Below are 25,799 nucleotides of genomic sequence, written 5' to 3'. Positions count from 1 at the left end.
CTAGGGTATTGCGCAAGGTTAAATTGAGTTCCTCAGTTAGGTGGTTAACTGATTTTTGTCCTCTGGCGTCCTTGGGTAGACAGAGGGAATCTGGAAGGACATCAAGGAATCTTTGTGTTGTCTGTGAATTTATAGCACGACTTTTGATGTTCCTTGGTTGGGGTCTGAGCAGATTATTTGTTGCAATTGCAAACGTAATAAAATGGTGGTCCGATAGTCCAGGATTATGAGGAAAAACATTAAGATCCACAACATTTATTCCATGGGACAAAACTAGGTCCAGCGTATGACTGTGACAGTGAGTGGGTCCAGAGACATGTTGGACAAAACCCACAGAGTCGATGATGGCTCCGAAAGCCTTTTGGATTGGGTCTGTGGACTTTTCCATGTGAATATTAAAGTCACCAAAGATTAGAATATTATCTGCTATGACTACAAGGTCCGATAGGAATTCAGGGAACTCAGTGAGGAACGCTGTATATGGCCCAGGAGGCCTGTAAACAGTAGCTATAAAAAGTGATTGAGTAGGCTGCATAGATTTCATGACTAGAAGCAAAATTGTTTTTATGTAAATTGAAATTTGCTATCGTAAATGTTAGCAACACCTCCGCCTTTGCGGGATGCACGGGGGATATGGTCACATTTAACACAGTAAATTCATCAGGCTTAAGCCATGTTTCAGTCAGGCCAATCACATCAAGATTATGATCAGTGATTAGTTAATTGACTATAATTGCCTTTGAAGTAAGGGATCTAACATAAAGTAGCCCTTTTTTGAGATGTGAGGTATCATGATCTCTTTCAATAATGACAGGAATGGAGGTGGTCTTTATCCTAGTGAGATTGCTAAGGCGAACACCGCCATGTTTAGTTTTGCCCAACCTAGGTCGAGGCACAGACACGGTCTCAATGGTGATAGCTGAGCTGACTACACTGACTGTGCTAGTGGCAGACTCCACTATGCTGGCAGGCTGGCTAACAGCCTGCTGCCTGGCCTGCACCCTATTTCACTGTGGAGCTAGAGGAGTTAGAGCCCTGTCTATGTTGGTAGATAAAATGAGAGCACCCTTCCAGCTAGGATGGAGTCCGTCACTCCTCAGCAGGTCAGGCTTGGTCCTGTTTGTGGGTGAGTCCCAGAAAGAGGGCCAATTATCTACAAATTCTATCTTTTGGGAGGGGCAGAAAACAGTTTTCAACCAGCGATTGAGTTGTGAGACTCTGCTGTAGAGCTCATCACTCCCCCTAACTGGGAGGGGGCCAGAGACAATTACTCGATGCCGACACATCTTTCTAGCTGATTTACACGCAGAAGCTATGTTGCGCTTGGTGATCTCTGACTGTTTCATCCTAACATCGTTGGTGCCGACGTGGATAACAATATCTCTATACTCTCTACACTCGTCAGTTTTAGCTTTAGCCAGCACCATCTTCAGATTAGCCTTAACGTCGGTAGCCCTGCCCCCCGGTAAACAGTGTATGATCGCTGGATGATTTGTTTTAAGTCTAATACTGCGGGTAATGGGGTCGCCAATGACTAGTTTTCAATTTGTCAGAGCTAATGGTGGGAAGCTTCGGCGTCTCAGACCCCGTAACGGGAGGAGTAGAGACCAGAGAAGACTCGGCCTCTGACTCCGACCCGCTGCTTAATGGGGAAAACCGGTTGAAAGTTCCTGTCGGCTGAATGAGCGACACCGGTTCAGCGTTCCTACAGCATTTCCTTCCAGAAACCGTGAGAAAGTTGTCCGGCTGCGGGGACTGTGCCAGGGGATTTATACTACTATCTGTACTTACTGGTGGCACAGACGCTGTTTCATCCTTTCCTACACTGAAATTACCCTTGCCTAACGATTGCGTCTGAAGCTGGGCTTGTAGCACAGCTATCCTCGCCGTAAGGCGAGTACAGTGACTGCAATTAGAAGGCATCATGTTATTGTTACTTCTTAGCTTCGGCTGTTGGAGGTCCTGACGAATCGTGTCCAGATAAAGCGTCCGGAGTGAAAAAGTTGAGGAAAAAAAAATATATATATATAAACGGTAATTAAAAAGTAAAAACCGTAAATTTGTCAGGTAGCAAAACAGGTTGGCAACAAAACGCACAGCAACTCGAAAACAAGTCTGCAAGTTGTGACCGGAAATGACGTCAATAACAATGGTCGAGAGTTTTAGCAGCTCAAGTACAACAATCAATATGTTAATAGAATTTCAGGAGCCTTTTCCTCAAATTTGCTTTGTTACTATCCCCAGCTACAATGAATGCAGCCTCAGGATATGTGGTTTCCAGTTTGCGTGAAGTTCAGTTCATAAGTTCTTTGAGGGCCGTCATGGTATTCGCTTGGGCGGGATATAGACCGCTGTGGCTATTATTGATGAAAATTCTCTCGGGAGATAATACGGTCAGCATTTGATTGTGAGATATTCTACGTCGGGTGAACAGAAGGACTTGAGTTCCTGTTTGTTATCACAGTTACACCATAAGTTGTTAATCAGAAAACATATACCTCCGCCCTTCTGCTTCCTGGAGAGATTTTTGTTCCTGTCGACACGATGTACTGAGAACCCAACTGACTTTACAGTCAGACAGTATATCTCGAGAGTGCCATGATTCCGTGAAACAGAGTATGTTACAATCCCTGGTGTCTCTCTGAAAATAAACTCTGGCCTTGAGCTCATCAATGTTATTATCCGGAGATTGGACATTAGCGAGTAAAATACTCAGGAGTGGTGGGTGTTGTGCACACTTCCTAAGTCGGACCAGAAGACTGCCTCGAGTACCTCTCCTCTGCCGGCGTTGTTTTGGGTCAGCCTCTGGAATAAATTGCTCTGGAAAGAACAAACAAAGGATCTGCTCCAGGGAAGTTGTAATCATAATGCTGCAAGTTCTGGTGAGTTACCGCCACTCTAATATCCAATAGTTCTTTCCGGCTGTATGTAATGACACAAAACAATTCCTGAGCTAATAACGTAAAAATAAGCAATTCCTGAGCTAATAACCCATCAGATCATCCTAACAGGACCATTTCTCACTGAAAACGGTCCTTTGAATGAGACAATAATACAGTATTTGTCAGAGCCAGACAGACGTCTGCATAATTTTTTCTTTTTTAAAGGTTTTATGTATTTTGTCTAAGAGCCAAAGAGCTCAACATATTGTGGCAGACGGCAGGGAGAGGTGAGGGGAGTGTTTATTGAGGGGAGATATCTTGCAGCCCGCTGGCTCTGGCCCCAATCCTTATATGGACTTCCTCCCCCAACGAGGTGAGGCTGTGGGTCAATAAGCCAGGGAGTACTTGGGGATAAAGGAGGAAGCAGCCTGCACAAAGGGGCAGAGAATGGAGAGAGAAACGTGAGTTATGAACAGTGGGAGAAGAGAGAACAATATCTATGAGATTACCCTTGCGACCTGGACTGTCGGAATCGTAGTCCCTTAATTCCCCTACCCATTATTTCAGTCCCTTTCAGCAGGATCACAATGGACCTGCTGGGACCTCTACCCAAGAGCAACAGAGGGCACCAATACATTCTAGTGATTCTGGATTATGCCACCAGGTACCTGGAAGCCATTACCCTGCTCACCATGGCCACCAAGGGAATCGCACGTGAGTTGGTCATGCTGTTCTCCCGAGTAGGCATCCCCGACGAGATATTGACTGACCAGGGCACCACGTTCATGTCATGAATCATGAAGGATCTATGCAAGCTAATGAAAATAACCCAAAGATTCAATCGTACCCTGAAGCAGGTGATAAAGAAGATGATGGAGGCCAACGGAAAGAATTGGGACCAGCTGCTTCAAAAGGATTCTCTCCCTTCAAAATCCTGTACAGGAGATGACCCCGAGGACCGCTGGAAGTGGCTAAAGAAGCCTGGGAAAATCAACCGTCGCACCACCGAACCTTGGTGGTGCACGTGGGAGACATGAGCAATCAGATGGCAACCCTGTGGCCCCTGGTATGGGAACACATGCTGGAGGCCCAGGAGGCCTAAGTGCGGGTGTACAACAGAGGGGCACAACAAAGGGACTTTCAGACAGGAGACAAAGTGTTGGTGCTGGTCCCCACCTCATAATGCATGTTTTTGGCCCGATGGAACGTGCCATTCGAAGTCTTTGAGAAGGTGGGTGAAGTTAACTATAGGGTCAGACAGCCGAGACGTTGGCACCTGACCCATATTTACCATGTGAATTTGCTAAAGAAATGGAATGCACGTGATGTACTCTACACTATTTCCCCAAAGAAGGCTACCACAGACTCTGAGCCGGCAGAGGTGCCAATGGGGGAGCAGCTGAGCCAAGTTTTAGGTGTACCCCTGGAGAATGGAACGGACCATGAGAACGGCTTTTGGACTGTGAAGTAATTGGTGAATTCCCCCTTCTTTCCCAGTGTACAAAAATTCCTAATAAACTCCCCATTTTCATTCTAGTTGTGCTACTGGTGAATGTTTTGTTATTGAACTTGGTAATGTGGAAACCCCACACCCTTGAGCCTGCTACAATTACAGCACAGACCAAATTAGAAAGTTGTGGGAACATACGTTTTTGGTTTCCCATTGGTTTTGGGTACGAAGCCATACGCTTCCTGATCGGTAAAAGTGAACTTTTTTAAAAATGTTCTAAGAACGTAAGTTAAAATGTTGTCTGTTCTGGGAATGTTCATTTTTAGTTTGCAGGGAGGTTCTGAGAACATTTTACTTTGGTTTCCAATGAGGTTTCATTCTGAGAACAGAAATTATAGGTTATTTGAAGGTAATTAAATAATGTTCTGAAAACATGTTCCATTAGCTTAGGTTAACAGTTTTTAACTCCAAACACAAATACGCATAATAAATTATATGTGCCTAAGCATTAATCATGCAAACACATGTATGATGGCACAGCATCAGATTCAAACCTAAGGTTTTCTATCCATGGAATAGTCCACTGCACCATCAGGATGGAGTTAGCATGCCATGTTTTTGTTTGTTTTACTCCTACAAAGATGTTCACTTTAGTCTATTCAAAGAGACCCCATTTCAAAGGAAACAATCACTCATTAAGATCAGGTGTGACCAATTAGTGGGTGTGGCCAACACCTGAACACACGTAACAAGTGCCCAGGCTGTCTTGTGGCAGCCTAGGCAGAGAGCTTCTGTTAATTCTGTACATATTTAATATTTCATCACTTTTTATTTGTCAATAGCTAAATGAGTGCTCAAGTTTTAATATCATGAATTGGATTCCTGCACATAAATTGATGAAAATCAGTGTTCTCAACAAGCTAGCTAATGCTAGCTAGCCATTGTGTTTTCTTTCGAATTAAACCTAGACCTAATAAATGTAAACCTTTTTCACCAACGGTGATCCAAGAGGTGGCTGTGCATGCAGAGTTGGCCGTGGGCCAAGGAAGATAGGAAGTAAGGAGTGGGCTGCACCATATGGGAAGCTCAAACTTCATTGATACAGAGAATCTGCAGAGGGTGGAGACACCCTGACAACATAGAGCTGCCGCCACCTCTGCTGATCATCTAGCTATGAGCTTCCAGATCCACTCATGACCGCATCTCCCCATCTGGAGGCTTCAAGAAGCACTCAAACAGACTTGATCTAGAATAGGGCTCTCCAACTCTGTTACTGGAGAGCTACCGTCCTGTAAGTTGTCGCTCCAACCCTAATATAGCGCACCTGATTCTGGGGTTGAAACAAAAACCTACAGGGGGGTAGCTCTCCAGGAACAGGATGGAAGAGCACTGACCTAGAAGCACTCAAACAGACTTGATCTAGAAGCACTCAAACAGACTTGATCTAGAAGCACTCAAACAGACTTGATCTAGAAGCACTCAAACAGACGTGATCTAGAAGCACTCAAACAGACTTGACCTAGAAGCACTCAAACAGACTTGACCTAGAAGCACTCAAACAGACTTGATCTAGAAGCACTCAAACAGACTTGATCTAGAAGCACTCAAACAGACTTGATCTAGAAGCACTCAAACAGACGTGATCTAGAAGCACTCAAACAGACTTGACCTAGAAGCACTCAAACAGACTTGACCTAGAAGCACTCAAACAGACTTGATCCATCTTATCTAGCTACTGTTGTAACCTATATCTCTTTTAACGTAAATTACTTCTGGCTGTTTATTTTGCTTAACAAGCACTGAGATTCTGTCTGTAATGAAAAGTGCCAGAAAAGTTTAATAAATTAATTTGATTCATATGCAGGATTGAGTGTTTTGTTGATGCTGAGAACAGAATGCATATTTAAATAATATTCTTAGAACATTCTCTGTTATTCATCGAACATTTTAACATTTTCTAAACAATGTGGGAACATGACTTTAAATAAAACCATGAGGAAAACCTGTAGGAAACATTATGCTGAAGTACTGAAATTCCCACAGAATGTTGTTTCTTAACGTTCTCTGAACTATTTGAGAACATTCCCAATGTCAAACCAGTTGGAGAAGGTTCCTAGAACATTACCAAAATTGAAATTAAATCAAACCATGTTTGAACTTTTAGGAAACGTTCTGTTAAAAATAATGAAATACCAAGAAAACAACATGTGTTTGTCAAGTTCCTTAAATGTGCTGAGAATGTTCCAAAACCAAGCAACTATCCTGCACCATTCCCAGAAAGTTGTAGAAAGGTTGTAATGCAAAATAACCAAAATAACCACGCTCTCACCAAGCTCTAAGAAACATATGGTTCTCAGAACATTATGTGCTAGCTGGGATAGTACTGAACTGTAAAGACACACATTCTGAGGTTATGAATGAAGCTACAGATATAGGATCTTAATTGATCACAATTTTGTTGCTGAGAATTTTCCTGCTATGCAGGAAACGCAGATGAGCTTTGTGATTTACATAAAGGCACTTAAAACCCTCACTAACACATGGTTATAGTAACAGTATTGCAATTTTCACATAGCCTATTTTCTTCCAGCTAATAGCCTAACAACCAATCAAGCAACATTATGGACTAAACATTAATGGTCAACTGAAGATCCTAAAGATGTATAGCTAGTCATCAGAGCACTAGCCTATGGGGAGAACTGAACTGTCATTAGCCAGCACACAGGGCTTCCCTGTTCAGAGAGAGAATGGAGCAGAAAACAAAGGAGGCCTCGTGTCCAGGTGTGCCCTCGCAGCAGGAAGCCACTTCCCTTTTCATTATCTCTTCTCAACGTCTCTCTTCCTTATTCTCTTCTCTGCGTTTAGCTATGAGCAAAGATCAAAGACACTCCTTCCCATTATTGCACACCCAGAGAAATGCAAATGTTTGGAAGAATCCAAACCAAAATAAAATGAGGATGTGTCGGTTTTGTAATGGTATTGCATGAAAGATGGAGCGTTTGAAAGGAGCAGGGATTCTTCACGACGCAAAACTCTATGATGAAAAACATCTATATGGTCCGTGAAACGTTTACTTGGAGCAACGAGGGTAGTAATGAGGGAACTGAACAAATACTACATTCAGCACTATTGCTTTGACATGAACACAATGTTGCTCTGCAGGTTGAACTGCATGTTGTTCTGCACATTGAACTTCATGTTGCTCTGCATGTTACTCTGCACGTTGAACTGCATGTGACTCTGCACGTTACTCTGCACGTTGAACTGCATGTTGCTCTGCACGTTACTCTGCACGTTGAACTTCACGTTGCTCTGCACGTTGCTCTGCACGTTACTCTGCACGTTGAACTTCACGTTGCTCTGCACGTTGCTCTGCACGTTGCACTGCACTTTGCACTTCACGTTGCTCTGCACGTTACTCTGCACGTTACTCTGCACGTTGCACTGCACGTTGCTCTGCACGTTGAACTTCACGTTACTCTGCACGTTGCTCTGCACGTTGCTCTGCACGTTACTCTGCACGTTGCTCTGCACGGTGCTCTGCACGTTGCTCTGCACGTTGCTCTGCACGTTGCTCTGCACGTTGCTCTGCACGTTGCTCTGCACGTTGCACTGCACGTTGCTCTGCACGTTGAACTTCACGTTGCTTTGCACGTTGCACTTCACGTTACTCTGCACGTTACTCTGCACGTTGCTCTGCACGTTACTCTGCACGGTGAACTTCACGTTGCTCTGCACGTTGCTCTGCACGTTGCTCTGCACGTTGCTCTGCACGTTGCACTGCACGTTACTCTGCACGTTACTCTGCACGTTACTCTGCACCTTACTCTGCACGTTACTCTGCACGTTGAACTTCACGTTGCTCTGCACGTTGCACTGCACGTTGCTCTGCACGTTGAACTGCACGTTGCTCTGCACGTTTCTCTGCACGTTGAACTTCACGTTGCTCTGCACGTTGCTCTGCACGTTGCACTGCACGTTGCACTGCACGTTACTCTGCACGTTGCACTGCACGTTGCTCTGCACGTTGAACTTCACGTTGCTTTGCACGTTACTCTGCACGTTACTCTGCACGTTGCACTGCACGTTGAACTGCACGTTACTCTGCACGTTGCACTGCACGTTGCTCTGCACGTTGAACTTCACGTTGCTTTGCACGTTACTCTGCACGTTACTCTGCACGTTACTCTGCACGTTGAACTTCATGTTGCTCTGCACGTTACTCTGCACGTTGAACTTCACGTTACTCTGCACGTTGCACTGCACGTTGCTCTGCACGTTACTCTGCACGTTGCTCTGCACGTTGCTCTGCACGTTGCTCTGCACGTTGCACTGCACGTTGCACTTCACGTTACTCTGCACGTTGCACTGCACGTTGCTCTGCACGTTACTCTGCACGTTGCTCTGCACGTTGCTCTGCACGTTGCTCTGCACGTTGCACTGCACGTTGCTCTGCACGTTACTCTGCACGTTACTCTGCACCTTACTCTGCACGTTGAACTTCACGTTGCTCTGCACGTTGCACTGCACGTTGCTCTGCACGTTGCACTGCACGTTGCTCTGCACGTTGCTCTGCACGTTGAGCTTCACGTTGAGCTGCACGTTGCTCTGCACGCTGCACTGCACGCTGCACTGCACGTTGCTCTGCACGTTGCTCTGCACGTTGCTTTGCACGTTGAACTTCACGTTGCTCTGCACGTTGCTCTGCACGCTGCACTGCACGCTGCACTGCACGTTGCTCTGCACGTTGCTCTGCACGTTGCTCTGCACGTTGAACTTCACGTTGCTCTGCACGTTGCTCTGCACGTTGAACTGCACGTTGAACTGCAAGTTGAACTGCACGTTGAACTGCACGTTGAACTGCACGTTGAACTTCATGTTGCACTGCACTTTGCTGTGCACGTGTACCATCAAAAAGGAAAGAGTAATGCTATAGTAAGTAGCCATGTTCCCAACTGCCCTCATGCTCTAGCACATACGCACAAGTAATAAAATGAACGAACCCATTCATCACAGAAACACACAGGTTTTAAAACCGCTGTGTCTCTTTAAGACCAATAGTACAAGCAGTATTTATTAGCTATAACAGAGTGTTATGTAACACCTCTGGTTTGACTGTATAATGGCTACTGTCTCCCTCCCTTTCATGTGGGGCATGGCCCTGGACCTCGTCAAATAATATTGGCTGGCCCCGGGCCCTCCAGGCCCCTGTGGGACACCCGCAGGGGCCTGGAGGAACACATACCCCATCCAGGAGGTGACATCACCAGGGAGGGAGGTCATGCAGTTCTGGAGCGTCAGATACAGGTGTGTGTGTGTGTGTGTGTGTGTGTGTGTGTGTGTGTGTGTTGTGTTTTCCACTAGCGCCAGCTGTCGACTATACAGCCGATTACAGACTCATTTTCAGCCGGGAACTTTTTCCACTTACAGTAAATTAACTAAACTACTTTTCAATTCGCTAGTAAGAGAAAAGTCTGCCAAGCCCTCTCCCGCTTGAATGAACAATATGCATCTTCTAGCAGATAAGAGCATTGGGCCAGTAACTGAATGAACGCTGTATCGAATCCCCGAGCCAACTAGGTGAAAAATCTGTCGATGTGCCCTTGAGCAAGGCACTTAACCCTAATTTCTCCTGTAAGTTGCTCTGGTTAAGAGCGTCAGCTAAATCAGTGTTTCCCAACCAGGGGTACTTGGCCTATCCACAGAGGGTACTTTAGAACTCATGAGAACATAGGCTTACTGGTAAAATGCACATGAGGTGGTACTTGGTGGTACATTAACTGAAAAAGTTTGGGAACCACTGTGCTAAATGACTAAAATGTAAAATGCAAATGTAATTGACAGGACAGGGGCCTGTCAGTCACAAAGTGAGCGATGACAAGGAAACACTACTGGTTTGACAGTCTGCTTTCTGTCTCGCCTCTCGGGACCTGGGGGTGTGCGTTGCGGCTGCAGAAAAATGTCTTTACACAGAGAGAGAGAGCATGATTTTAGGTGTCCCATATAGCCTAATGTGAGTGAATTTGCACCACCCATATAACGTGGTAAAGATGAATCAAAATCTACTTAGCCTATTTTTTTCTGGCAAATTAATTTATTTTCTTTCATGTGCAGGATCCGACATTTACGTTGGCCCACGGCCAGTAAAAACAGTAGATCTCGTCAGTCACTAACTTTTCAGCGCATTTTTGCATTCCAGTTTAACATTTAACTACTCTGTCGCAGTCTATCGTTGAAGATTCCAAACGTAAATGTCATGATATTTGTATTTGAGCAATACGATTGGCCGTTCAATCAAGCACCACCACCACCACCACCACCACCACCACCACCACCACCACCACCACCACCACCACCACCACGCTCCTGCGAGTCACAACTTCTCAAGCAGTCAAGCAGTACATGAGACGAAGGCTGCAGTCCAAACACGTTATTATTCCCGCCTCAGCCATTGCGCCAGCCACTTTCCCTCAGGGGAATCCTCGTCGAAACTGGATGCAGTTTGATAGCCATCTTAAGTGGAGGTCCAATTTACTAACGTTGCCCCCTTGGCCCTCGATTTAGCTCAACGGAGCGAGTGAACAACTTTGGTCACTTGTGGGTTGATATGACCCACAATTCAATGCAAACTGTAGTCACATGTCAAACTCTGGTGGCAACGAAGTGTCACATTTAATCAACAAGGCTTAAAAAAAAAAAAAAAAGTATATACTAGCGCTCAAAAGTTTGTGGTCACTTAGAAATGTTCTTGTTTTTGAAAGAAAAGCATATTTTGTGTCCATTAAAATAACATCAAATTGATCAGAAATACAGTGTAGACATTGTTAATGTTGTAAATGACTATTGTAGCTGGAAACAGCTGATTTTTAATGGAATATCTACATAGGCATACAGAGGCACATTATCAGCAACCATTTCTGTGTTCCAGTGGCACGTTGTGTTAGATACAGGCTCAAAATGGCTAGAAACAAATAACTTTCTTCTGAAACTCGTCAGTCTATTCTTGTTCTGAGAATAGAAGGCTATTCCATGCGAGAAATTGCCAAGAAAGTGAAGATTTCGTACAATGATGTGTACTACTCCCTTCACAGAACAGCACAAACTGGCCCTAACCAGAATAGAAAGAGGAGTGGGAGGCCTCACTGCAGAGCAAGAGGACAAGTCTGTGTTCTTTTGCCCATCTTAATCTAGTTTGAGAAAAAGAAAAAGACGCCTTACAAGTCCCCAACTGGCAGATTCATTAAATAGTACTAGCAAAACACCAGTCTCAAAGTCAACAGTGAAGAGGCGACTCCGGGATGCTGGTCTTCTAGGCAGAGTTGCAAAGAAAAAAACATATCTCACACTGCCCAATAAAAATAAAAGATTAAGATAGGCAAAAGAACACAGACAATGGACAGAGGAACTCTGCCTAGAAGGCCAGCATCCCGGAGTCGCCTCTTCACTGTTGACGTTGAGACTGCTGTTTTGCGGGTACTATTTAATGAAGCTGCCAGTTGAGGACTTGTGAGGCGTCTGTTTCTTTCAAAACCAAGTACATTTTTTAAGTGACCCAAAACTTTTGAACGGTAGTGCATATAAGAGTGATTTTAGCATTGGTAAATTGGCTTAGTCTCATAGTGAGGAGTCTATAAAATGTTGCTAGATTCATAAACATATTTTTGGAATTCTGAAATGTATTGGAATAAATGACCAAACTATAAAACTAGCTAGCCAGCTATGGGTAACTGTAGCTAGCTACCTGACAGGAGTGCTAGCTAGATTTGTTAGCCTACTCGGTACATTCGTAGCTTTAGGTTGGTTGTTTTTAAGATCAACTTCAAGACTTCCTCCAAGGATGTTGCCTCTCCGACCATCACACTACCTCGCTTGGGTCAAGGGACATTTAAGGTACACTCGGATGTGACGATGTAAAACGTCATTCAAGGGCTGAGAGTTTAGATCCGAGGGCTGTCTACTTTGAGTTTGCAATGCAGCCGATGCCTTCACAAAGCACACGCGAGCTGTCCAAAGCAAAAAGAAGCACCCATCAATGATTTATTTTTTCTCAGGAAAGTGATTTTCAAATGTAAACCTTCCATAGTAAACATACTAGCAATATGCTGGCTACTGTTTACTGTCTGTAAAAAGAACGGTACAAAAAGAGACCTAGCATTCCTCTTGGCTAGCCTACTGTAGCCATGACAATATCTCTTTTGGAACGTTGGTCTTAAAGGGTCAGCGTCCTATTATCAAATCTTCACAAAATGCCATACTTTAGAAACAAAAATGAACGCAATTAATACAACGCAATTCTAAAGAATAAAATAATGACTTGCATTGCTAAATTATATTACACAGCTTTTTAATACACATCACAATAACTATTTATAGCTGAATATAGAGAGAAGCCACGCCAACCTATAGGCCTTGCATTACCCTAATGCATTTAAGAACTACACTACGTCTGGGCCAGTAGAAATTCAGTTTGGGACAGTAGATTTTTGGTCAACCGAGAAATAAAGTTAACGTTGGGCCCTGGTGTATTTCATAGGCAGCCACAGAGTGGTGGGGCATAGGCCATGGAGTGGTGGGGCATAGGCCGTGGAGTGGTGGAGCATAGGCCGTGGAGTGGTGGAGCATAGGCCGTGGAGTGGTGGGGCATAGGCCACGGAGTGGTGGAGTATAGGCCATGGAGTGGTGGGGCATAGGCCGTGGAGTGGTGGAGCATAGGCCGTGGAGTGGTGGAGCATAGGCCGTGGAGTGGTGGGGCATAGGCCATGGAGTGGTGGAGCATAGGCCGTGGAGTGGTGGGGCATAGGCCGTGGAGTGGTGGAGCATAGGCCGTGGAGTGGTGGAGCATAGGCCGTGGAGTGGTGGAGCATAGGCCGTGGAGTGGTGGAGCATAGGCCGTGGACTGGTGGAGCATAGGCCGTGGAGTGGTGGAGCATAGGCCGTGGAGTGGTGGGGCATAGGCCACGGAGTGGTGGGGCATAGGCCACGGAGTGGTGGGGCATAGGCCACGGAGTGGTGGGGCATAGGCCACGGAGTGGTGGGGGATAAGCCGTGGAGTGGTGGAGCATAGGCCACGGAGTGGTGGGGCATAGGCCACGGAGTGGTGGGGCATAGGCCATGGAGTGGTGGAGCATAGGCCGTGGAGTGGTGGAGCATAGGCCGTGGAGTGGTGGAGCATAGGCCGTGGAGTGGTGGGGCATAGGCCGTGGAGTGGTGGGGCATAGGCCGTGGAGTGGTGGAGCATAGGCCGTGGAGTGGTGGAGCATAGGCCGTGGAGTGGTGGAGCATAGGCCGTGGAGTGGTGGAGCATAGGCCGTGGAGTGGTGGAGCATAGGCCGTGGAGTGGTGGAGCATAGGCCGTGGAGTGGTGGAGCATAGGCCGTGGAGTGGTGGGGCATAGGCCGTGGAGTGGTGGGGCATAGGCCAGGGAGTGGTGGGGCATAGGCCACGGAGTGGTGGGGCATAGGTCGTGGAGTGGTGGAGCATAGGCCACGGAGTGGTGGGGCATAGGCCACGGAGTGGTGGGGCATAGGCCACGGAGTGGTGGAGCATAGGCTGTGGAGTGGTGGGGCATAGGCCACGGAGTGGTGGGGCATAGGCCACGGAGTGGTGGGGCATAGGCCACGGAGTGGTGGGGCATAGGCCGCAGAGTGGTGGGGCATAGGCCGCAGAGTGGTGGGGCATAGGCCACGGAGTGGTGGGGCATAGGCTGCAGAGTGGTGGGGCATAGGCCACGGAGTGGTGGGGCATAGGCCACGGAGTGGGGGAGCATAGGCCGTGGAGTGGTGGAGCATAGGCCGCGGAGTGGTGGGGCATAGGCCGCGGAGTGGTGGGGCATAGGCCGCGGAGTGGTGGGGCATAGGCCGCGGAGTGGTGGGGCATAGGCCGCGGAGTGGTGGGGCATAGGCCACGGAGTGGTGGAGCATAGGCCGTGTCTTACCGCCCCTTGTTTTACCAGATGCCACTGTTCTATCCTGCCGGTACAGCGTATAACCAGCCAGCTGTATGTTGATAGTGTAGCTGTTCAGCCACGACTCCGTGAAGCATGAGATATTACAGTTTTGTATGTCCCGTTGGTAGTTTAATCTTCCGCGTAGGTCATCTATTTTATTCTCCAAAGATTGCACGTTTGCTAGCTGAATGGAAGGAATTGGAGGTTTATTAGATCGCCTAGGAATTCTCAGAAGGCAGCCCGCCCTCTGGCCCCTTTTTCTCTGCCTCCTCTTCACGCAAATCACGGGGATCTGGGCCTGTTCCCGAGAAAGCAGTATATCATTTGAGTCGGGCTCGTCAGACTCGTTTAAAGGAAAAAAATGCATTCTGCCAGTCCGTGGTGAGTAATCGCTTCTGATGTCCAGAAGTTATTTTCGGTCATAAGAAACGGTAGCGGCAACATTATTTACAAAATAAGTTTATAAATAATTTGCATACTGCTTGACTTTTTGGCAATTCTCTGCAGATAAATCATGAAAACATTTGATGAAGATGGTGAATCCTCCTGACTTCAGGAACGATGGGTAGGTTAGTGGAGAGATATCCTTACTCTCGTCCAAAATATTATAAAAGAAAACAGATTGAGTTGTTTTAAAAGCTAATGATATGGTATTTTAAATATATTAATATAGGTCTACTGATTAAATCAAAGTGTTGACAAATTAAAGTTTTTCTGTGTAGCAAAGACCATGTTTACCACCTGCTTCATTCTTCAATTGTACCTGTATTGCTGATAGCAGAGAAAATGCTACTTCAAAAGGAAGCTTAAAGCTTTACTGTAAAAAATATATTTTTCAGTTTTTTTTATATCCTATTGTACAACAGCTGATAAAACTAACACTGTAAAAGTGTGACATTTTTTTATCCATGTTATTTCCCGATAGTTGCTGGTTGAAAATACAATCTAGGTTTAGAACATACAAAAGGCTAACAACATCCAGCTTGTTCTGCAAAAATGTCATAACCCCCCCAGCCCGGGGGAACCTGGCTGGCTTCTTTTTCTATTTGGCTTGCTACTCCATATGCTTGTGGAACACCCTCTGTGTGTGTGTGTGTGTGTGTGTGTCCTAAACTAGAAAGCTCTTCCTAGTTCCTACATGACTGTTTATTAGCGTCGCTAATGACCAGCTGATTTGGAAAGGTCAATGCATTTTAAAGACCTCTGTCTCTGCTTCTACCCTACCCACTCAAGTCTGCAGTTTAAACTTTGCTCAATGTTTTATAGAATAAGTTGAATTGTGGAGAGCACAGAGGGGAGGGATTTTACTGGTACTCTACTTCTTCCCTGAATTATCCGACTTGCATGAGACAACCAACAGGACTACACTTTTAAGGAGAGGATGGGAGTTCTCCTCTCCACTAGAGGAGAAAGAGACAAGCTCTGAGACTACTGGCCAATTAAAGATGCACTCTGAAACTTTTGTAGAATTTCAGCCTGTAGTTTTGAAAGTGGTGCCCGCAAGCCAAAACGTGTCTAATTGTGTACTACGTCATCCATTTTGTGGTTTATGTTATGATACAAATCCAGTTTGTTGAGTTTAAGAACCCGGAATGCATCTTTAAGGTGGCTAGTGATTACATCTAGGGGGAGGTGCTTCAGTTATCAGAATGTGTCAGAAGAGAGGCATTTGTATTCATTTTCATAAAGGTCAGTTCGGTACCCTGTCACAGTTGCATTATTAAATATAACACCGCTGGTATCAAAGAGAATCATTTCACAGGAATCTGTCCGCTGGCTTCCTCGATACATGTGTGAGATGGAGAGAGATATTTTTGACATGGGGATATGCAACGACAAGGGAAAAGTTTTAGATAAATATAATAGTAGGGGAATGCATCACGTTTTGGCGATTATTCACATTTTCTTAACACCTTATGCAACCTTTAAGATGCCCATTATTGAGGACAAAATACGGATATTCCATTATTGCACATTTTAATCAACCCTGATTATCACCTAATAACCCCCGGTACTGTTATACATAAATCACTGTTACTCCTGTTTGGCCAGGATCTGATCAAAACAATGGACTGGGAGACCTCAAACACTGTTTAAAATACAAGCCAATTTTGGCTATGCAAAAATCTAAAGTTTTATAGTATGTGAAATATTTAAAATGTAGTATGCTTTAAATGTCAGGATGTCAAATTAAATGTGACTTTTTATCTAGTAGAATTCACTGCATGCTATTGAGGAAGAGAGTCACATTTTAAGTCCCACGTGTGTTTGACAACAGCTGATAATCAGATGAGGGGATGAGCTGTATAAAAATGAACAAATGGCGGGAAGCAACGCATTAGATTACACATTCTCAGTATGGGGGAGTCTAGTATTAGATTATACATTCTCAGTATGGGGGAGTCTAGTATTAGATTATGCATTCTCAGTATGGGGGAGTCTAGTATTAGATTACACATTCTCAGTATGGGGGAGTCTAGTATTAGATTATACATTCTCAGTATGGGGGAGTCTAGTATTAGATTACACATTCTCAGTATGGGGGAGTCTAGTATTAGATTATACATTCTCAGTATCGGGGAGTCTAGTATTAGATTACACATTCTCAGTATGGGGGAGTCTAGTATTAGATTATACATTCTCAGTATGGGGGCGTCTAGTATTAGATTACACATTCTCAGTATGGGGGAGTCTAGTATTAGATTACGCATTCTCAGTATGGGGGAGTCTAGTATTAGATTACACATTCTCAGTATAGGGGAGTCTAGTATTAGATTACACATTCTCAGTATGGGGGAGTCTAGTATTAGATTACACATTCTCAGTATGGGGGAATCTAGTATTAGATTATACATTCTCAGTATGGGGGAGTGTAGTATTAGATTATACATTCTCAGTATGGGGGAGTCTAGTATTAGATTATACCTTCTCAGTATGGGTGAGTCTAGTATTAGATTACACATTCTCAGTATGGGGGAGTCTAGTATTAGATTATACATTCTCAGTATGGGGGAGTCTAGTATTAGATTATACATTCTCAGTATGGGTGAGTCTAGTATTAGATTACACATTCTCAGTATGGGTGAGTCTAGTATTAGATTATACATTCTCAGTATGGGAGAGTCTAGTATTAGATTACACATTCTCAGTATGGGGGGAGTCTAGTATTAGATTATACATTCTCAGTATGGGTGAGTCTAGTATTAGATTACACATTCTCAGTACGGGGGAGTCTAGTATTAGATTATACATTCTCAGTACGGGGGAGTCTAGTATTAGATTATACATTCTCAGTATGGGGGAGTCTAGTATTAGATTACACATTCTCAGTATGGGTGAGTCTAGTATTAGATTATACATTATCAGTATGGGTGAGTCTAGTATTAGATTATACATTCTCAGTATGGGTGAGTCTAGTATTAGATTACACATTCTCAATATGGGGGAGTCTAGTATTAGATTACACATTCTCAGTATGGGGGAGTCTAGTATTAGATTATACATTCTCAGTACGGGGGAGTCTAGTATTAGATTACACATTCTCAGTATGGGAGAGTCTAGTATTAGATTATACATTCTCAGTACGGGGGAGACTAGAATGTTGATATTTGTTGCTTACTGCAATCATTTTACTAAACAGTATGTTCTAAATAGTACACAGTATGTAGTATTAGTAAGTAGTAGGCAAGACAGATTTCGGCCAGTGAATAGGGCTAGGTATTCAACCTGCCATAGACTGAACTGAATGGATCGAATAGACGAATGAACACAATAAATGTATTGATGATGAGACAGCACACATGAATGGATGAAGGAAAGGATTTATGAAGGTTTAGATTAATGAATAGATGGATGGAAGGACAATTGAGGCAGGCTTACCCCTTCTGGACGGCCATCTGAGGCAGTTACAACGAGGGTGTAGCGATCCTCTGTCTCCCTGTCCAGTGGTTTCCTCAGGACCAACAGCCCTGACCTGGGGATAGGAGAGACAGAGACACAGGCGTTATTTTTCCCCAACACACTCACACTCACTCTGCTTCCCGTTGAGCCAAACGTTTTCAGATTGTCAGAGTACAGATAAACATTACCCATACAACAACATGGAAGAAGTAAAGGAGACAGAAATTATTGCATCAAAGACTGTATTCAGACACTGGAAATGTGAACATTTCACCTGAAATTATTGAATCACAATTGTGATGGTTTCACCTGTTCAAAAATCACAACCTTGTCAGTGTAAGCAGATTCTTTGTACTTGTAAAATATTAGATATTTTTTTGCTTGGGGGTATAGAAGCCTGGCTATTTAAGTACATGCACGTCTGATACACTGGGGCAGAAATGCATTATGTGTGGACCAGCCAGCTCAATAGAATAAAATGGAAGCTCAGAGGACAGCTATACGTCGGCACTTTGGCAAGCTGGCCTAGCACAAACACGGAGTGTATAGAATTTACAGTTCAAGGTAATTTGGTGTGGGCTAATCTTGGCATGCATACAGCAGTGGTTTCAGCCCTCTGACACACTGATCCCTGAGTGTTTAAATCTATGGGATGATTCTCTGCTGTCAGCTTTACATCTGTCGGCTGTTTGTCTGCTGCGGCTCTCAGAGATGGGGCCCAAACTCGAGGGGAATTTACAGCAACCTGAGGAACTGTCACGCATCTCGATTTTCCCTCTACTTCTACTTTTATAACGGTTACTCGCTAGCAATCATTTTAGACACGCATTAGTCAGAAATTAGAAGTCATTTATGATTCGGTATTCAGGAGAACATCTGCACTTCCTCTTCTAAGAGGCCAGTTACACCCATCTTAAGAGGTGGAAGGGTTCTGTGAGGACCACTGTGGACTGATATAACCCTGTTGAAATTAAATGCAAAGCGGCATCTCAATTGCTGCCGCCACAACTCTCATATATATGTATTAGCTATTCATAGAGAGAATTGCTTCGACACACACACACGCGCACACGCATCCTCCCATTCTAAAACATCACAGGATGATGATAACGCCAAGCTGAAATGAAAGATCATGATTATTAGCAGCTGGAAACACAATCGTGCTCAGACCAAGCATGGGAGAGAACATCATTCACGAGGGTGTTGTTTTGAAGTGCTGAATGACTAGGAGAGCATTAAAGAAGATATCATCTCAAGCCCACTAAGAGATCGCACAGAGAAGAGGTTATTCAACAGATTTTGATCTGTAAGGCCTGCCCGTTGTTGGTGCTAAGCTGGCGACAAGATGCAGGCAGGTCTCTGATCTCAACCACCTCTACAGCTCACGTAATAGTCGGGACATTATGATGTTTTAAGTCTAATACAAAGCAATCCAATGAGTCACTTGTAAAACTGTCTTGTAAATAATCAACTCCTTTCACTATATCAGTTGGATGAAAATAGCTTTCTTCTGATGAACCTGATCAATATGCACATTTTACCTCAGTAGTATGACGATGAGGATACAACGTGTTATGACAGGCAAGTGAATCTATTAGGATGTATCGATTACTAGGGGCTTTACAAGGGGATATATTTGAGCTCTTCTGCTCTGGGACTGGGGAGCTAGGGCCTCTCCTATCCATAAGAGACAGTCTCCGCCCAGATCGCCTTAGCACATCCCCCTACCCAACTCCCCAGTCGTGTGCCCTACTGTTCTAATTTGCCTCTTTATTGATGAGACGCGGGGCTTATTAAAATGCTCTAGTTGTGGTGTATGCAATTTCCTGGGCTTGACAGTCTGCAACAGGAGAGGCTTGATGACAATGTGAGTTTGGCGCTATGATTGAAGTGGCCTCTGGTAACGTAGGTATGTCTGCATGGCAGTGTGCTGGTTATTGCAGAGGAAAACAGAGAGAGAGAGAGGGGAGGGAGGGAGGGGGGAAGAGAGAGCAAAGAGAAAGCATAGGGATAGCTCTAGGCTTCACAGCAAATTCCTCAGTGTCAAATGAACACTGAAAGTGTGGACCTGTATTGACACTGAACAGTGTTGAATTAACACACTGCTTAGTGTAACGCTTTATTTGCATGTTTTCCAGATTGCCTTTCAAGTTAATTGTAGCGTTACCACCCATTACTGGATTTGTTAGTGACAGAGATATGGTTGTTACATTTATCAATTTTCAGTCCTATGGAGTTCATCATAAGAGAGCCTAAGTGAATATGTTAACATTTATACCCTGGTGAAGACCGCTTGCCTGTCGAAGCGTTGGACATTACATTTTTGCATCTGAGCTCCTAGAGTGTGCAGCTCTCCTTTATTTTCAAACATTTTATTACTTAACACAATAGTTATTTTGAGGGCTTACACAAAAAAATACTGGGTTATTTGGATGACCCAACTGCTGGGTTGCAGGCATTTGGTCACTTCCCCAGTGCTCTCTCCCTCTCTCTCCCTGGGTGGGTGTATCCGATTGTGTGAGTGGAGACAGGTGTGCTGGAGTCAGAGCAGATCCCCACCAGCTGCAACCTGTTCCATAATCAAGACCTCTACAAATACTCAGCCCTGCCACTTCCACACTGCCAGTTTGTAGCCTCTGCTCATTCTTTCCGCACTGACTCTGGTCCCTGTCTCGCCTTCCCTGCCTTGGACCCCCGCTCTACTGCTTCCTTGGATTCCACTCTGGACCTGCTTTCCCTGCCCCTACTCCCCTTGTGTCACGCCCTGGCCTTAGTATTCTGTGTTTTTGTTATTATTTTGGTTAGGCCAGGGTGTGACATGGGGATTTATGTGGTTTGTTTTGTCTGGGGTTGTTTGTAGTTATGGGATTGTGGTTAGAGTAGTACTCTAGGTAAGTCTATGGTTGCCTAGAGTGGTTCCCAATCAGAGGCAGGAGTTTATTGTTGTCTCTGATTGGGAACCATATTTAGGCAGCCATATTATTTCTATTCTAGGTCTCTTGTGGGTGATTGTTCCGGTGTTTGTGGCACCAGATAGGACTGTTTCTTGTTTTGTAGATTGTTGTATTTTCATCTTTATTAAAGATGTACAAAACTAACCACGCTGCATTTTGGTCCGCCTCTCTTTCACCAGAAGAAAACCGTTACAGAATCACCCACCAACCAAGGACCAAGCGGCGTGGTAAACAGAGGCAACAGCAGCAGCAGGAGAAGCGACAGGTGCAGCAGGAGCAACAGCAGCAGCAGTGGGAGAGGCTGCACTATTTGGAGAAATGGACTGGGGAGGAGATCCTTGACGGGAAAGGACCCTGGGCAGAGCCAGGGGAATATTGTCGCCCCAAAGCCGAGCTGGAGGCAGCGAAAGCAGAGAGGCGCCATTATGAGGAGCTAACACGGCAGAGCGGCTGGAAGCCCGAGAGGCAGCCCCAAAAATGTATTGGGGGGTGGCACAGGGAGAGTGTGGCAGAGTCAGGAGCCAGACCTGAGCCAACTCCCCCTGTTTACCGTAAGGAGCCATGGATGTTATCGGAGCTATCGGCGAAGCTGAGGGCTGAGTCTGAGAGGGTTGAGGAGTTATTGGACAGAATGGAGGAGAGTGAACGGATGGGAGATGAGGAGACATTCAAGGAGGTGTTAATAGAATTGGGGGAGTGTGAAGAGAGAGAGCAGTTGATTTGGCGTAGTATGCAAGGCATTCGCCCTGAGGTGTGTGTCCCCAGCCCGGTACCACCAGTGCCGGCACCCCGCACCAGACTGTCTCTCCGTCCCATCAAAACAGGTGCTCCCGCCTGTCCGGCGCTACCAGTGTTTCCGTCCCTCAGTCCAGAGGTGCCAGAGCCCCTCAGTCCAGAGGCGCCAGAGCTCCTCAGTCCAGCGCTGCCAGAACTTTCCTCCTCTCCGGCGCTGCCGGAGTCTCCCGCCTGTCCGGCGCTGCCAGAATCTCCCGCCTGTCCGGCGCTGCCAGAGCTCCCGCCCCTCATTCCAGAGCTCCTCAGTCCGGCGCCGCCTGAGCCGCCCGTCTGCCCGGCGCCGCCTGAGCCGCCCATCTGCCCGGTGCCGCCAGTGCCGCCAGTCAGCGCCGCCAGTCAGCCAGGAGCCGCCAGTCAGCCAGGAGCCGCCAGTCAGCCAGGAGCCGCCAGTCAGCCAGGAGCCGCCAGTGCCGCCAGTCAGCCAGGAGCCGCCAGTCAGCCAGGAGCCGCTAGTGCCGCCAGTCTGCCAGGAGCCGCCAGAGCCACCAGTCTGCCAGGATCCGTTAGATCCGCCATTCAGCCAGGATCTGCCAGTCAGCCAGGATCTGCCAGTCAGCCAGGATCTGCCAGTCAGCCAGGATCTGCCAGTCAGCCAGGAACCGCCAGTCAGCCAGGATCTGTCGGAACCGCCAGTCAGCCAGGATCTGTCGGAACCGCCAGTCAGCCAGGATCTGTCGGAACCGCCAGTCAGCCAGGATCTGTCGGAACCACCAGTCAGCCAGGATCTGCCAGAACCACCAGCCAGGCAGGATCTGCCAGATCCATCAACCTGCCCGAGCATCCCCTCAGTCCCGAGCTTCCCCTCAGTCCCGAGCTTCCCCTCAGTCCCGAGCTTCCTCAGTCGTGAGGCACCCCTCAGTCTAGGTGGGCCCTTTGTTGGGGTTAGTAGGCCTGGGTCGGTGGCGAGGGTCGCCAATCAAGGGACGCGAAGGAGATGGACAGAGACTGTTGGAATGGGGTCCACGTCCAGCGCCAGAGCCGCCACCGTGGACTGACGCCCACCCAGACCCTCCCCTATGGATTTAAGTGGCGGCCGGGAGTCCGCTCCTTTGGGGTGGTACTGTCACGCCCTGGCCTTAGTATTCTGTGTTTTCATTATTATTTTGGTTAGGCCAGGGTGTGACATGGGGATTTATGTGGTTTGTTTTGTCTGGGGTTGTTTGTAGTTATGGGATTGTGGTTAGAGTAGTACTCTAGGTAAGTCTATGGTTGCCTAGAGTGGTTCTCAATCAGAGGCAGGAGTTTATCGTTGTCTCTGATTGGGAACCATATTTAGGCAGCCATATTCTTTAGGTCTCTTGTGGGTGATTGTTCCTGTCTTTGTGTTTGTGGCACCAGATAGGACTGTTTCGGTTTTTTCACGTTTCTTGTTTTGTAGATTGTTGTATTTTCATCTTTATTAAAGATGTACAAAACTAACCACACTGCATTTTGGTCCGCCTCTCTTTCACCAGAAGAAAACCGTTACACCTTGCCCCAGGCGTAGCCTCAGTTCCTGGTTCCCTGCTACCCACCCGAGCTCCTCCTGGACTGCACCCCATCTCCCCCTGCTTTTCAATAAATACCTTGGCTACGTTATCCATATCTCCTCGTCTGAGTCTGCACTTGGCATCACCTGCTCCCTATATTATGAGTTGGTTATTTTTTAACCATTTTCTCATATGTTGATGTTGGGGGGGAGGCGGTGGAGTTGAACATTCTTGAAAGTCCCTATAATATGATCAACAGGATTGGCATTTACTGTCATGGGTGGCCAAAAATAACTCTAACTCTAAATATGATAATGGGTGTGATTATGGTTCAACTCTGGTTATTAATACCAACACTGGGGGTTATTTTACACCAATGAGTGGTAATTCAACATTTACAGAGTTAATTGTTAAGTTTATAGTTTAGGACCTCAATGTTTTGGGTTGTGTTAAATACCGTAATTTCCGGACTATAAGCCGTTACTTTTTTCCCACGCTTTGAACCTCGCAGTTTATACAATGACGAGGCTAATTTATGGATTTTTCCCGCTTTCACAAGATTCATGCCGCCAAAACTGAGCACCGTCACATGTGACGTAAATCGAGCACGCTCAAACTTCCCATCATTCTGATTACGGTAGTCATTTTGTTACCCTCATCATGGCAAAGACACGGAGAAACGCATATGATGCAGCTTTCAAGTTGAAGGCGATCGATCTGGCTGTTGGAAAAGGAAATAGAGCTGCTGACAGTGTGGAGCATTGTCAAAAAAATCCACTATCATCAACGGGTTTCGAAAGGCTGGACTGCTCCATGTTGAAGAGGGCAGCGATCCAACATCGGATGAAGCAATTCTGAGGCTATTCAACTCCGACACCGAAGGAGATGACTTCAGTGGTTTCAGTGCACAGGAGGAGGAAGATAGTGACCAATGACTTTCTTGGTAGGCTACTGTTTAATTTTTGTTACAAGCCGTGTTTCGTTTAAAGGCTGTGTAAAGTTAATTTGTTTCAATGTACCGGTAGGCACCTGCGGCTTATAGACATGTGCGGCTTATTTATGTACAAAATACATATTTTTTAATAATTCAGTGGGTGCGGTTTATATTCAGGTGCGTTTAATAGTCCAGCAATTTAGGTAATTCAATTTAAATGATAAGATATTTACTCAAGATCTCACCTGGTGAAATCCAGAGGACTGAAAACAGATGAATGCAACAATGATGTCTCTGTCACAGTTCACAGTTCACTCAAAATGCAAGGCACTCTGGGAAATAAGTCTTCCAACCAATGTCTGTACTTTCAGTGTTAGATTTAACATTCGAGAATTTGCTGTGTTGTTTCGCCGCTAGCCATACAGAAGTGCTCCATAAACAATCACACCAAATCTTATTGCAGGCTTCAATTTCATCTCTGAAATGAAGAAACATTTTTTACTCCAATCCAAGGCACAGGGGTAACCTCAAGACTACTAATCTGATATGTGGACTGTTTTCAAACTGGGAGAGAATTGTTTTGGTTTTTATTCATTTATTACTTATTAATTATGTATTTAAGATGCCAGGGAGAATATTATCTACATTTCCAGTCCCTAGTGTCTCGTGGAGAGTTTCAGAGAGAACCGTTTGGTTTACTATCTGTATTGAAAAAGCTCCAGACACGTTCCCAGGTAAAACACTATCATTTTCCCAAACTGACTCCTCTGTAAGAGAAATATTATTTATATTAGTTTCATGGATAAATTCGCTACTATGATAGGCAATGTAGTTGATGACTAAAATGAGCTCACGTACATCTGCGAGAGCTCAAAGAGGTGGTGGGGATCCCCGTTCTGGATGCTGTAGGTGATGACGTCTCTTTCACGGTCCGTTGCCTGTATCGACACAGAGAGGCCCCTTCATGTTGCTGTTATTCCACTACTTTCACAACGACTCCAATAAAACAACAGAATGAAAAGGCATCAAGTTAAACCCATAGCGCAGTCCATAAATGTAATGTGGCGAGAACTCAAATTCAAAATCAAACTCAATTTCACAATGACTAAATTACCATACAGTTTTTTTTCTCACTCACAGTCGTACAAAAAGAGCTGTGCGCAAATAACGCCCCAAAATATTCCAATGAGCCAATTTTCCAGTGGATTTAATTCTGGTCAGCCATATTATATTGTTAAACTTCCATAGGTGTTATTATTGTGTTAATTAACAAGTTGAATCTAGTGAGCTATGTCTGTAATAGAGGAGGGAAATGAGAAACACTGACTGATTTAATAACCATTCTCAATGGCCAGACATAAATCTTTCACAAAACACTAATAAAGGCCATAATCTTACATAACATATAACATCATAACACAACAGATTACATAAACTGTAATGACACTCTCACTCACGGTTGTACAAAA

At 45.3% G+C, this 25,799-nt stretch overlaps 1 protein-coding gene across 5 annotated transcripts in view; it reads right to left on the bottom strand.

Annotated features, from left to right (window-relative positions):
* The window catches only part of LOC110492834 (protocadherin-15-like), a 303,676-nt gene that overhangs the window by 93,514 nt on the left and 184,363 nt on the right, over positions 1-25,799 (bottom strand). For all 5 annotated transcript variants that reach the window (XM_036946202.1, XM_036946206.1, XM_036946204.1 and 2 more), the window contains 2 exons: positions 25,189-25,268; positions 18,158-18,251 (listed from right to left, as the gene is read on the bottom strand). In XM_036946202.1, coding sequence (XP_036802097.1) covers positions 18,158-18,251; positions 25,189-25,268 — 174 coding nt within the window. The remainder of the gene's footprint in view (positions 1-18,157; positions 18,252-25,188; positions 25,269-25,799) is intronic.

This window comes from Oncorhynchus mykiss, chromosome 16, assembly GCF_013265735.2.
Source record: "Oncorhynchus mykiss isolate Arlee chromosome 16, USDA_OmykA_1.1, whole genome shotgun sequence".
NCBI lineage: Eukaryota > Metazoa > Chordata > Actinopteri > Salmoniformes > Salmonidae > Oncorhynchus > Oncorhynchus mykiss.
Note: the sequence above shows the minus strand (reverse complement) of the source record. Positions and strands in the feature narration are given on the sequence as shown.